This window comes from Prunus avium, chromosome 1 (genome assembly GCF_965620075.1).
Source record: "Prunus avium chromosome 1, drPruAviu1.hap1.1, whole genome shotgun sequence".
NCBI classification, from domain to species: Eukaryota; Viridiplantae; Streptophyta; class Magnoliopsida; order Rosales; family Rosaceae; genus Prunus; species Prunus avium.
In genome coordinates this window covers 44,299,670-44,313,251 of record NC_142284.1, presented here as the reverse complement: position 1 = coordinate 44,313,251, position 13,582 = coordinate 44,299,670, and the positions used below count along the sequence as shown (strand labels likewise).

Here is a 13,582-nt window from a genome sequence, read left to right as displayed (position 1 = left end):
AACTCCTGGATACCCATGTGTGTGAGTTTTCCTCATTTCCCTTCTAATGCAAAAACAAAAAACCCTCAAAACAAAAGCAATTGACTTTCTTTGGTCAAAAAAAAAAAAGGAAAGAAGTAAGTACACCAGTAAAGTAAAGGAAGTAACAGAAAGAAAGAAAAGAAAAAAAAAATAAAAATTGAGCGGCACCGGAACCGGCACAGATAAAGCCGGATGGAGTTTGAGTCACAATACGATCCTAAATGCATGTCCATTTCTGCTCACTCACTCTTAAACCCCAAACGATGGCAACCTTAAAACCTCACCAACCCCTTCATCATCAAAACATCAAAGATCAAAGGCAAAAACGCATCATCTGCAAACTCAGAGACGCCCTTTTGACCCGTATTGCCGCTTCATCAGAACCCTCCAAACCCATCATCAACTCCGAGGGCCTCAAGTCCAACATCGACCGCCGCCTCCGAGAGCTCATCCCCACCGTCCACACCCCAACTCACCCTCCTTATGCCTCGGTAAGTTTGAATTTGGTTAACTACTAATTTCTTTTTATTTTGCAAGTTCAAAGTGATTAGCTTTTAGAAGCAAGAAAACTACTTTTTTGTGTGCATATTGTTTTATAAGGGATATTGTGAGTGTCTTGGTTTTGTTGATCTCCTGTGCATTGTATTTGTTTGTTTTTTGTGAATGTAGATGATACAGAGGGCAATAGAGGAGTTGGATGAGGAAGGTGGGCTGAGTGAGGTGGCCATATCGGAGTTTATCAAAAGGGAATATGAGGATTTGCCAGTGGCGCATGAGGGATTTCTGAGGCATCATCTGAGGAAACTTTGTGAGAGTGGGGTGGTTGTGAATTTGGAAGGTGGGAGGTACAATCTTGTGGTTGAGGAGGGTGATGATGGTGTGGTGGACAGAGAGTCTACGAGCGAAAGGTGGCCGGGGCGGGAGGATAGAGGCGAAATTGAAAGGATGGAGGAAAAAATGAAAGGGCAAGAATGGCAAAGTGAGGTGATGAGAAGACTTGATGTACAAAAGCAGGAGCATTTTGAGGTGATTGAAAACAAATGTGAAGCCCAAGGAAAGCAGATGGAAGTGAATAAGGGACAACTTGAGGTACTATTTTTGACACCTGGTTTCTGCATTTGGCTCCTTTTACATTCTCAATTGCTTGCCTAGTAAATCTTTGTTGTTGGTGGCGCTGATTTTACTTTGTGCTTGAAGTTTGTTGAGCAATGCTGTTCTCATGTCATCTTAACTTGATATTAGCTAGTCGTATCTTGTTTGTGCTTTTCCAGTAGGTTTTTGCTCTTGGCAACATTCTCTGTGTGGGTCTAATTCCGTTTGACAATGCAGATGGCAAGCATGGAGTTGGATGTGGAAGGGAGTTCGAATAAAGAAGCAATACTGGGAGATATTGAATCTGAGGTGTATGAAAATGAAGTGATACAAGGAAATCATCATAGAGAAGAACAACAAAGTGGGGAAGTATATAAGCAAAACGAACCACAAGCTCAAGAAATTGAGGTAATTGAAAATCATTTTCAACCGCAAGCTGGGAAAGTTAGCGAGATTGGAGAGGGAGTCCAAGGGCAAGATATTGAAGTCAGAACTAAGATATTAGAATTATGTTGCCATGCTGATGAGAACTTGAGAACCCAAGGTGATGTGCCTCTTGCTGATCGGCTCCAGCAATCACTACTTCAAGGCCAAGAAAAGCGACGTCCAGGGAGGCCTCGTAAGCCTAGAAAAGGTATAGAAAGTACTAGTAGGGCATTGTTACTCTTGGCTCCTGAAATTCATCATGAGGAAGAGCCACCAAGGCGTCGAGGGATGCCTCGTAAAGCTAAAAAAGATATGGATGCAAGTACTAGGGCATTGATGCCATGTGGTGGTCCTCAACATCATGATGAGGAGCAGCCACCAAGGCTTGGAGACAGGCCTCCTAAAGCTAAAAAGAATATGGATGTAAGCATTTCGGCATTGCTACCCTCTGATCCTGAACATCATGATGAGGAGCAGCCACCAAGGCGCCGAGGAAGGCGTCCTAAACCAAAGCCAGATTCAGAAACAAGTTTGGCAGTTGTATCATGCTCAGATAAGCAACAGCAGCAGCAACCACAGTACAGAGGCAGAGGGAGGCCTCCTAAACCAAAACCAAATTCAGAAACAAGTCTGGCAGTTGTATCATGCTCAGATAAGCAACAGCAGCAGCAACCACAGTACAGAGGCAGAGGGAGGCCTCCTAAACCAAAACCAAAGTCAGAAACAAGTCTGGCAGTTGTATCGTGCTCAGATACAAAATTAGATGCAGAAAATGCTAAAAACCCACCACAGAATCCTCAGATTGAGCAGTTGCAACAAAAGCGTCGAGGTCGGGGAAGGCCTTCAAAATTGCAATGAGGACCAGAAACAGAAGGCTTGTTACAGAAGTGTTTGATTTTATGTTTGTATATATTCTGGTATATATCTTTTTGGGTTTAAAAGGCAGTTGCATCAGTTGTTTTGTCTGCCAGGATGATCTCACTACTAACAGTAGTTTAAGAAAGGTATATATGAACCACCAGCCAGTGGACCTTTTAATGCTTATTTCGCAAAGTGAATGTTGGATGGCAATTTGATTTTCATCAGTAAACCTTCTTGGCCTTTACTAATTTGCAAACAAACAACAGTGTCATAAGGCTAGTTTGGGGAATCTCTAGGATTTGATGATTTTCAGATAAATAAACCAATGAACGTTTTTTCTCTCTTTCATAAACTAATCACTATTGTAATAAACATGTGAAATTCCTCAAGAGTTCTTGATATGATTGCACCTAATATGTTTGTGATGTCAATTTATAACGAAAGAAAGGCATAAATAATCTAAAATAACTAGTAACAAAAAACGGATAGATAGAACCGAAAGCCAAAAACCAGACAAAGACAGAGTCTTTAACGTATCGGACAGGTCCCAAACAAAAAACGGAGTGTAAAACAAAAAACGGAGTGTAAAAGAAGCTCCGCTAATAGCGGACAAAAGATTTAGTCATCGGTCATCGGTCATCGGTCTCACTACTCACATATGATATGGAAGCCATTCTTCGCTGGTTTCAAGGTCTCTCTTCATCATCTTCTTCTTCTTCAGCTGATCACCGTGCTATTTCACAAAGCGACGTCGTTCAGCAGCCACAATCATCGCCAAGTACTGATGAGCAGCAGGAGGAGGAGTTGATGATCACGGTGGAGTTGGACATGAGTGGGTTGAAGCCCATCAAGGTGCCTGAAAGGACCAATCACAGACTGGCATCTATGGGCCATCATAAGGTCAGCCACACACTCTCTCTGTCTGTAACCCAGCTGTTGAATTTTAATAATATTCTTCCTTTGCGTCTCTCCGTCTCTGTATGATCTGATGACTGATAAGATAAGGTCCGCATTTTGAGGATTTAGAGCTGAGTCGGTTGCCACAACTTGTCCTTTTTCTCAACTGAAATGTATGCGAGTCAAATTTAATGGTTTTTCTTTCGGATTCATTCTTCCCCTCATCTCTCTCTTTTTCCCCTATACTTTTAATCAAACACTTTTTCACATTTTTGACTTTTTTTTTCCTTCTAATTAATTATTAATGTCGTTGGTGATCACGAATAAGAGCAATTCGGTTGACAAGTTCAAATCTGCACCGCTGTACATACATACATATGTATATATATATTTCACATACTCTTATCTGATGGGTTCATATCCTTGATCAAATCATACCTGTCATATCCTTTTGTGGGTTTTTTGGTGTTCCCTGAGAGGATCAGGCAATCTCGTACTCTGGCTGGTCTAATTGTTATCAGAAATTCAACAAGGTTTTTGAAAGTCACTGTTTTTCTTTTTTAAAGATAATTGTGTGTACATACCTTCTAGTTTTCTGTTCATTTTTTTAACTGCCTAGCTGCTTGATCATTTCTTTTGTCTTTGCTCTGGCTCATATCATATCAAGGGTCCAACAAGTTTCTTGAACTGCGATTTCAAGTCGTAAACTTTTTCGATTCTCATGTTATGCAATTTGTAACTTGAGACTTAAGAGTGTGTGAAAGAAAGACAACTTTTCTGTCAGATTTTGTTCAGCTTAATGACAAGTGATGATCTCTTCAGGCTTTGATATTCCAATGAAGTGTGATAATCGAACTGCAGGATTTGAAAAAGTCCCATCTGAAGAGTACTGCACTATTGATCTTTAAAATTATTTAAAACTGTATCCATCTGTCCATGACTACACATATATTCTTTTGCCTTCTATGAACAACAATTTACCCATTGGAAGGAGTCGCAGAAAGTAAGCTAGTGAAAATTGCAAAAGATTAGGATAGTTTAATTTTCTTTATTGATTAGCTAATATACCAATACGATTTAAATGAACCAAGTGACTTATTGCAAATTGAAAATTGGTTTGTGAATCATTGTTTAGGATTTGTTACTAAATTGAAAATTGATTTGTGATACTTATTGCAATGTTTGATTTATTTATTGTTCTCTCGCTCTCTCTAGATTCTCTATGTAGGTTAGATTAACTTCTAAGTTTTGCTCCCATATTTCCTAATAACCGCATCAATATAATTGAGCTGAATAAGATGTTCCTTATCTGTGGTTTACGTTGGATGATGACAGTGGTTGTACACTTCTGTTTTATCATATTAATTTTATATGCAGTCGTATACTTTAGAATTGTCAGTTCAAGTTTGCATTTACCATCCATTTTTTGTTTATTCTTCTATTCACAATTTTCCCTCTGCCCTTATTTTACTTTTGAAGGATTACTAATTATTTCTTAATTTAAATTCAGAACATGCTTGACAAAGAATTTTTCACAGAATATGGTGAGGCAAGTCAATATGAAATTCAAGAAGTGATTGGGAAAGGTAGCTATGGTGTTGTTGCATCTGCAGTTGATACTCACACTGGTGAGAAAGTAGCTATTAAGAAGATCAATGATGTCTTTGAGCATGTCTCCGATGCCACAAGAATTTTAAGAGAAATTAAGCTCCTTCGGCTGCTACATCACCCTGATATTGTAGAAATAAAGCATATAATGCTACCCCCTTGCAGACGAGAATTTAAGGATATATACGTTGTATTTGAGTTGATGGAATCTGACCTTCATCAAGTTATAAAGGCAAATGATGATCTCAGTCCCGAGCATTACCAATTTTTCTTGTACCAGCTTCTTCGAGCTCTGAAGTATATACATACAGGTTTGATACCCTTTTATTGTACCACCATAGAATTTCCTTCGGTTTCACATATTCTATGGCGCTGATGGATTCTTTTTTTCTTTTTGCAGCAAATGTTTTCCATCGAGATTTAAAGCCAAAAAATATACTTGCTAATTCAGACTGCAAACTGAAAATTTGTGACTTTGGGCTTGCTCGTGCAGCATTTAGTGACGCTCCATCTACCATTTTTTGGACTGTATGTGTAATTATATGGGAAAAATAGAAGTTGTGGATTGCCATTCTAGTAATCGTTAGCTTTTTTAGCTTCCTTTTCTTTGTTAATGCTGAATTCTTTTTTCTACCTTTTTCAAGGATTATGTGGCAACTCGATGGTACCGTGCTCCTGAACTCTGTGGTTCCTTTTTCTCCAAGGTGAGAGTGTAAAGATTATATTACGAGATTTTCAGCTTACAGTGATATATGAATAAGTAGTGATATGATTACATGATTTAGGCATATGAGAAACAAGTGTATAAAATTTATGATAGAACTAAACCCTTTGAGATTGTGGCTAAGCATTTTGTGACCTGTATTTTGCAGTACACCCCTGCTATTGATATCTGGAGCATAGGGTGCATATTTGCAGAAATGCTAACAGGAAAACCGTTGTTTCCTGGGAAAAATGTTGTACATCAATTGGATCTCATTACCGATTTACTCGGCACTCCTCCTGCTGAATCTATTTCAAGGGTTTGTTACCTCTTTCTGTCAATTTCATTTGTTATTAGGTTACTATTATAAAAACTTAATCAAAGTCAAGTGGTTGCGTCTTTGGACTTGGTTAAGATCTTGATCACCAATCGTGTGGGATATCTTAATGACTGCAGATTCGGAACGAGAAGGCCAGAAGGTATTTAAGTAGCATTAAGAAAAAGAAACCAGTTCCTCTCTCGCAAAAAATCCCGAATGCAGATCCATTGGCTCTTCGTTTACTTGAGCGTTTGCTTGCATTTGATCCTAGAGATCGTCTTTCTGCTGAAGAGGTAAGATTTTAGTGAAAACAACTGTTTGCCATAATTTCATTTCTTATGTTTCCCAATAAAGGTCATTGCTTTCTTTTCAGGCACTAGCAGACCCATATTTTCATGGATTGGCAAATGTGAACCAGGAACCATCTAAACAACCCATTTCAAAGCTCGAGTTTGAGTTTGAAAGGAGTAAATTGACAAAAGATGATGTAAGAGAGCTAATTTACAGAGAGGTATGACTATAGTTAGTGATGCTTTGCTTCAGTGCATTATTCTTCACTTCTTGTTGTTGGTAGTTTTCTTTCCTTACCATCTACTCATGGTGAACGTTCTAAAGCATTCAGATTTTAGAGTATCATCCGAAGATGCTGCAAGATTACCTTCAAGGGTCAGATAATATTGGCTTCATGTATCCAAGGTCAGCCTTTGTTCCTAGATCTGTGATTTCTAGAAGGCGCATACGGCACGTGCACATCATATTATGTGATTTATTTTGCTTTAAAAAAAATTAGTAATACTTCTGTTAAGTGTCCATATGAAAATGCATAATGGAAATTCATCTCATGTCCACCAGTGGGGTTGATCGGTTTAGACGACAATTTGCCCATCTTGAGGCACACTACAGTAAAGGTGAAAGTAGCACTGCACTTCAAAGGAAGCATGCTTCGTTACCAAGGTAAAATTGGTTTTTTCTTTGGATTCTACTCGTTTTTTATTTTATCATCTTTATTCATGAGATTGATGGCTTTCCATTCTTTTGCACAGGGAACGAGTATGCATGTCCCAGGATGAGGCTGCGGAGCAAAATGGTAATGCTAAAAAGAGTGCTACAGCTTCAGTGGGTCGTGCAGCTATTCACAGCCCTCCAAGGTCCAAGGGGTTTGAAGTAGCAGAATCTGTTTGTGAAAATGGATCAACCATACTGAATGGCCTCAGTAAGCCAAACTATAGTCCCAACAGTCTGTTGAAGAGTGCTAGCATTAGTGCCTCTAAGTGCGTGGCTGCAAACGGACAGTACTGTGAGGTAAGGGTTCCTAGATTTTTCAGTATGTTCGGCACCTCTCAGTTTTCATAGTACTATCTGTAAGTAATCTGTGCTTGTATAACCCGGCAGGAAGATAGAACGGCAGAACGAAATGACGAGATGATCAATGTCGTTTCATAGAGGATAGCAGCAGCAGCATGTCACTGGTATTATACTACTGTTAAGATAGCCTACAAGGGCATGGCTTCATTTTGTTGCTGGGCCTAAAGCCACATTGTGGATGTGTGGATAATTTATGACATTTACCACCGAATGTTGGTTGTTCTTTTTGGCTTAAGGCGAGAAGGCATATACCACTCACTTTGTCTGTTATACTCTTTGTAAACCTTTATCATGATTTGTTCTTAAACCTATATTATTTTATATCTGAGAGCGGTTAACTACCTCGACTTTGCTTCATCCTATGCATTCTCAGTTTTACACCATTTCCTTTCTCAAGGAAAGTAACATAATTTGATTGGACTTGCTGGCATTTGGCTAACATGCTAAACATAGAACATGTTAATAAGTTTAAGAAACTAACACAAGCAGCTATAGATTCTGAACAATGATTTGGAGAGCACAAATAGCCATTATTCATCAATGCACTCTCATTCAACAAACGATAGGAAAGAATAACAGAAAACAGAAATCTATAGAGTTTTTGGTGCCCCATGATGAAAACCAAGTAATATAACAACAAAGTTTATCAAAGTTCAGACATCGCACATTCATCTGCTAGTACATCCTCGCATTTCTATGGTTGGCATCATATTTACTTCAAATATCACCACGGGCAACTTTAAGTTTCAAGAGATAAGGTATGAGATTTTCAACTCATAATCTGGAAACCAACAGGAAATATATCTTCTATCCACTTCCATCAAGCTGTCCATGAGATAGAAGGTGTGCCATGTATTGCTGCAAACAAGTTAATAAAAATGAACAAGTTAAAGAACACTCTACGAATGAACTTTCTATGCAACCCAATAAACATGAGATGCTGAAAGCAGATGGATACTCGGAAGACACTAATCAGATGTATAACCATGTACTCCGAAGAGCACAAAACACCAACAACAGAAACTGTGTGCATCAACATAGCAAATGATACAAGAAAAACAGAATATCGAACTGTAATTAGCAATTCAAATTTCATGAAAAAACAAACCATACCCTCATTCAAAGAAACAAAAGCAAGCAAATGCAATCCAAACTATTCACTTGGGAAAGTGAGCTATAATTGATTAAGTAAAGTTGAGTAACTTACGGCATGGTACGCATAGGGTGTTTTACCCTGTCGCTCAAAGTGTTTGGCCATGATACAATACTCAATGGGACCCCATTCTTCGTTTTCGAAACAATTACCAAGCGCAGCTTTATACAACTAGCAAAACCCCAAGAATTCAAGTATCATATCGAAGACGAAACAAATACGAATCAAATCAAACATATTGAAAACTTAAAAAGTATAAGCCTTTCATGTTCTGATAATCAGAGTTCTCACGTACCTTTGCTGTGTCCGTCAAGAGCTCGGTTCCAGCTGGGTAAGACGCATAGAATTGGTCGCCTCTGGAAAACCCAGCTCTGGTTCTGCAACACCAAACACAACAACGGAAAAAACCATGGATGGAAAATGTTAAGAACAGCATGGGGTTCAAAGCCCAGATAAGTGTTTCCATTTCATATGCGTTTAAGGTTGTAAGTGACTCACGTATTGCTTGTGTAAGCGTAGCTCAAGACTGCTGTGAAGCAGTAGAATCCAGCATATGACACAATTCGCCTGAACTTCTGAATCTTTAGAATTTCTTTGACGCCATCGTACAGCCTCATCATGATTTGTGACTATAAATTGAGTACTTGAAAGCCAAAACGTTTGGGCAATTTCAGCTAGACAGTTGATCAAACAGGTGGTGTGGCTTTCGGGCGTCGCTGGAACATCGGGCATATGGAAAAATGGGGAAATATTAAAGAAACTTGGGCTTAGCCCACGTGTGTTTCTTTCCAGGGTTCAAACCCACCTGGGCCTAGACCAGTTCCCAAATTACTGCGAATGTTTATGTGTAAAAGAAGAAGAAAAGTTAGGAAATAAAAAAGTAAGGCTTAATTACGTAAAAGTACCCAATCTTTGAAAAATTAATACCCAACTTTAAAAATCTTGCACGTAAATACCTAAACTCACAGAAATATACAAATTACTGTTATTAAAATATTACAATAAGACACGTGAGTTAGAAGAACATCCTCCCATTCTACTAATTAGTCTGTTTGTCTTCTTGTACTTAGATTCGAATTATCCTCCTATAAATTATAGAATGGTTCTAAATAATTTAGACTACAGTTTCTATCAAAAAATAAAAAATATTGCAACGCGTTAAGCCCGATGTAGCTAGTCCTAATACTAATATATTGGGCATGACATTGACAATAATGTATCACATACAGATGTGATATCACGGCTCTAATGGAGTCAACGACCCCCAAACTCCTCTTGAAGCTTATTCTCCTCCTCTCCGTTTCTGGGTTCTTATTGTTTCAACTGCTCCCTCTAGCCTTCCTTCTTCACATCCCACCCTTATCATCACCAGCCTCCATTATTAATTCTAATCCAAGCTCTCTATTTCCCAAAGAAGCTTATCCCACCAAGTCAGGCTACCTCCCAGTCAATTCCACCACAGCTTCTTCTATTTTCTACACTTTTTATGAAGCTCAGAGCCTCCTCTTACCCGATCTCTCACAAACCCCACTCATCATTTGGCTCCAAGGTGGCCCTGGCTGCTCCTCCTTGTTTGGTAACTTCATGGAGATGGGTCCTTGGCACGTCAACCTTCACAATCATCATAATCATCGTCAGCTACCATCTTTTGTGCTCGAACCCAACCCCGGTGCTTGGAACAGAGTTTTTGGCCTTCTTTTCCTTGACAATCCAATAGGAAGCGGATTTAGCATCGCCTCAGAAGCTGAAGAAATCCCAAGAGACCAACTTGCAATTGCCAAACACCTCTACATTGCCATCACCAAGTTTATTGAACTTGACCCAATATTGTTCAAATCTCGTCCTGTTTATATTGCAGGCGAGAGCTATGCTGGCAAGTTTGTGCCAGCAATTGGGTACTATATATTGAAGAAGAATGATGAGTTAATGATGCCTGATCATGATCATGATCAGTCTCAGATTTTAATTCATTTAGGTGGTGTTGCTATTGGAAACGGGTTGATAGACCCAGTGACTCAAGTGGCCACTCATGCTGACAATGCTTACTTCTCAGGCTTGATCAATGAGAGGCAGAGGATTGAATTGGAGTGGCATCAGCAGGAGGCAATCAGGCTGGCCAAAATGAGGCATTGGAGACAGGCAACAACTGCAAGACATCAGGTGGTGGATATGTTGCGTTACATGACAGGGCTGCCCACTCTGTACGACTATTCAAAGAAAGCTCCTTATCACAAAACCCAATGGGTTACTGACTTTTTGCACAATCAAAGGGTCAAGAAAGTTTTGGGGGTGAAGGAATCAGCTGTGTTTAGAAACTGTAGCCATGTGGTGAAGGTTGCATTGTATGAAGACAATATGAAGAGTGTGAAATACATGGTGGAATTGTTGGTGAAGAGGAGCAAGGTTTTGTTGTACCAGGGGCAGTTTGACTTGTGGGATGGTGTATATTCGACTGAGGCTTGGGTGAAGACCTTGCAATGGGAGGAGATTGGAAATTTTCTATCGGCGGATCGAAAGGTTTGGAAAGTGAATGGGGATGAGCTTTCTGGGTATGTGCAGAAATGGGAGAGTTTGAGCCATGTTGTGATTTCAAGGGCAGGGCATCTTGTGCCTGCTGATCAGCCATTGAATTCTCAGGCAATGATAGAAGGCTGGATTTTGGAAACAGGGTTGTTTAGCAATGTGCAATCTTGGTTTCCCTGATGGATGATATATTATTGTAAAAATTCAGAGGTTATTATAGTACGCTTGCTCAAATATTTCTGGCCAAATGTACATGAGAAGTTGAGGAATTTTTAGTAAATAATCACCTCAGTTTTATTTATGGATCTTCATTAAGCAATTAAATTAAAATCCCAGCTAATAACCACAACAAATGGATGGAGCCCAAGGAAAATTCTATGTTAATTTGTATTTTGTACAGTTGTACGGTACAACTTGTAACCAAACGATGATTAACTTGTTGAGGAGGATCAGAATCCAAAGCAACGTTAACTACTAAAGAACAACATACGATATATATTTGTTTGGCATCATGTATTTTGAAGATACCCAAGCATTACAAAAACACAATATTCGTTTTACTGTTCTCACTAGTCGCCACGTGTGATGTAGACCTACTCATTTATATGATTAATCCGTCGGTGTGTCTCAACACTACTACTCTTCAATCATCAATGGAGTCAACAAAGCTCCTCATCCTCTTCTTCTTCTTCCTCCACCTCATCACAGCTTCATCATCATCACAACCTCTGTTCCCCAAACAAGCTCATCCCACCAAATCAGGCTACCTCCCAGTCAATCTCACCACAGGCTCTGCAATTTTCTACACTTTCTATGAAGCTCAGAACCTCACAATCTCACCCAATCTCTCTCAAACCCCACTGCTCATTTGGCTCCAAGGCGGCCCTGGTTGCTCCTCCATGATCGGCAACTTCTTCGAGCTCGGCCCATGGCGTGTAAATTTTAACAAACACCCTTCTGAGCCCCTCGCTCTGGAGCCCAATTCTGGTTCCTGGAACCGAATCTTTGGCCTGGTGTTTCTTGACAATCCAATTGGAACTGGATTCAGTATAGCTGCGAAGCCAGAAGAGATCCCAAGAGACCAGCTTTCAGTTGCCAGAGACCTCTTTGTTGCAATTACCAAGTTTATTGAGCTTGACCCTGTGTTTAAGTCACGGCCTCTTTACATAACCGGTGAGAGCTATGCAGGCAAGTATGTTCCGGCTATTGGATACTACATTTTGAAGAGGAATGCTGAGTTGGCAGCTGGGTCCCAAGGTGTGAATTTAGGTGGGGTTGCTATTGGGGATGGGCTCACAGACCCAGAGATTCAGGTGGCTACCCATGCTGTGAATGCTTACTTCTCTGGTTTGATCAATGAGAGGCAGAGAAGTGAGTTGGAGAAGCTTCAGGTGGAAGCAGTTGGGTTCACTAAAGCAGGCAATTGGAGTGAGGCTACGGATGCAAGAAACAGAGTCTTGAATTTGTTGCAAAACATGACTGGGTTGGCCACTCTGTATGATTACACAAAGAACGTTCCTTACAAAGACTGGTTGGTTGAGGATTTTTTGAGGCATGAGGAGGTGAAGAAGGCATTGGGGGTTAATGGGTCGTTTGTTTTTGAGGAATGCAGTGATTTGGTGGGGGAGATTTTGCATGAAGATGTGATGAAGAGTGTGAAATACATGGTGGAATATTTGGTGAAGAAGAGCAAGGTCTTGTTGTACCAGGGGCAGTTTGATTTGAGAGATGGTGTGGTTTCCACTGAGGCTTGGGTGAAGACCATAAAATGGGAGGGGATTGACAAGTTTCTGTCCGCGGACCGGAAAGTTTGGAAGGTGAGAAGAGAGGTTGCTGGGTATGTTCAGAAATGGGGGAGCTTGAGCCATGTTTTGGTTTCAGGGGCTGGTCATCTTTTGCCTGCTGACCAGCCATTGAGAGCACAAGTAATGATAGAAGATTGGGTTTTGGACAAAGGGTTGTTTGGCAATGCGAGGGAAGTTAATTTGTCATCAAATTTCGTGCTGTGAAGTTGCTCCTTTTATCGTTTAAAAGTTGTATTACTTCTCTCGATGAAGATGTTCTTTTCAGGGGAAGCGTTCAGGTTTAAGCTATAATGAATAAATTCCTAAACCATATTTAGGATGAGTTCTGCAAAATGTGATTTACCGGATTATGAAAGTCTCCAGCGGCCAAAATGTGATTAATTTGCTATCCATTTCTCACTGTACATTTCTTGATTATGATTATGATTATGCAAACACAAAACAATTCTCGGGCAATAATTTGACTAACATAGTATACTTTTTATATAATAAAGAAAAAAGAGAGAGAGACTTGTGAAATGGTTGGGGAAAATGTAATGGCTATTGGAGGCGGGTTTGTGAGAAGAGAAAATGGGAGGGTGAAAGGAACCTTGGGGCTCATTTGGGTCAAGACCCTCATAAGCAACCAAAGTTCCAAGCTTCACAACAACCCATTAAGCACATAACCCGTACTATGATGCCATTGTCTCCCACAGTATAATAATCTGTGCAAGACTTCATGTACAGGGCTTCAATGGCAGGGGACCCTGTAGAAAACCTACAAGTAAATCAGAGCCACTGATTCATACGCTTGAAAACAAGCATATTGC

The 13,582-nt window shown here is 39.9% G+C and overlaps 4 protein-coding genes and 1 pseudogene across 4 annotated transcripts; 4 read left to right on the top strand and 1 right to left on the bottom strand.

Moving 5' to 3' along the window:
* Nucleotides 1-120: 120 nt before the first annotated feature.
* LOC110765414 (uncharacterized) lies at nucleotides 121-2,583 on the top strand. Its single transcript, XM_021968536.2, has 3 exons — nucleotides 121-512; nucleotides 691-1,110; nucleotides 1,351-2,583. The coding sequence occupies exons 1-3, from the start codon at nucleotides 243-245 to the stop codon at nucleotides 2,395-2,397; spliced, it is 1,737 nt and encodes a 578-aa protein (XP_021824228.2). The 5' UTR covers nucleotides 121-242; the 3' UTR covers nucleotides 2,398-2,583.
* Nucleotides 2,584-2,939: 356 nt separating this feature from the next.
* MPK17 (MAP kinase 17) lies at nucleotides 2,940-7,649 on the top strand. Its single transcript, XM_021968560.2, has 11 exons — nucleotides 2,940-3,300; nucleotides 4,808-5,216; nucleotides 5,306-5,433; nucleotides 5,550-5,609; nucleotides 5,778-5,927; nucleotides 6,065-6,220; nucleotides 6,301-6,438; nucleotides 6,550-6,623; nucleotides 6,780-6,881; nucleotides 6,971-7,229; nucleotides 7,320-7,649. The coding sequence occupies exons 1-11, from the start codon at nucleotides 3,064-3,066 to the stop codon at nucleotides 7,368-7,370; spliced, it is 1,764 nt and encodes a 587-aa protein (XP_021824252.2). The 5' UTR covers nucleotides 2,940-3,063; the 3' UTR covers nucleotides 7,371-7,649.
* A 108-nt stretch (nucleotides 7,650-7,757) lies between these two features.
* Nucleotides 7,758-9,227, bottom strand: LOC110765398 (uncharacterized). The gene is made up of 4 exons (XM_021968513.2): nucleotides 8,944-9,227; nucleotides 8,741-8,822; nucleotides 8,500-8,616; nucleotides 7,758-8,150 (listed from the first exon to the last, which is right to left on the bottom strand). Exons 1-4 carry the CDS (start codon nucleotides 9,063-9,065, stop codon nucleotides 8,100-8,102), a joined length of 372 nt encoding a protein of 123 aa, XP_021824205.1. The 5' UTR covers nucleotides 9,066-9,227; the 3' UTR covers nucleotides 7,758-8,099.
* A 436-nt stretch (nucleotides 9,228-9,663) lies between these two features.
* LOC110765474 (serine carboxypeptidase-like 50 pseudogene) lies at nucleotides 9,664-11,230 on the top strand (annotated as a pseudogene).
* Nucleotides 11,231-11,558: 328 nt separating this feature from the next.
* SCPL50 (serine carboxypeptidase-like 50) lies at nucleotides 11,559-13,095 on the top strand. The gene has a single exon (XM_021968570.2). The coding sequence runs from the start codon at nucleotides 11,574-11,576 to the stop codon at nucleotides 12,975-12,977; it is 1,404 nt and encodes a 467-aa protein (XP_021824262.2). The 5' UTR covers nucleotides 11,559-11,573; the 3' UTR covers nucleotides 12,978-13,095.
* The last annotated feature ends 487 nt before the right edge of the window (nucleotides 13,096-13,582 follow it).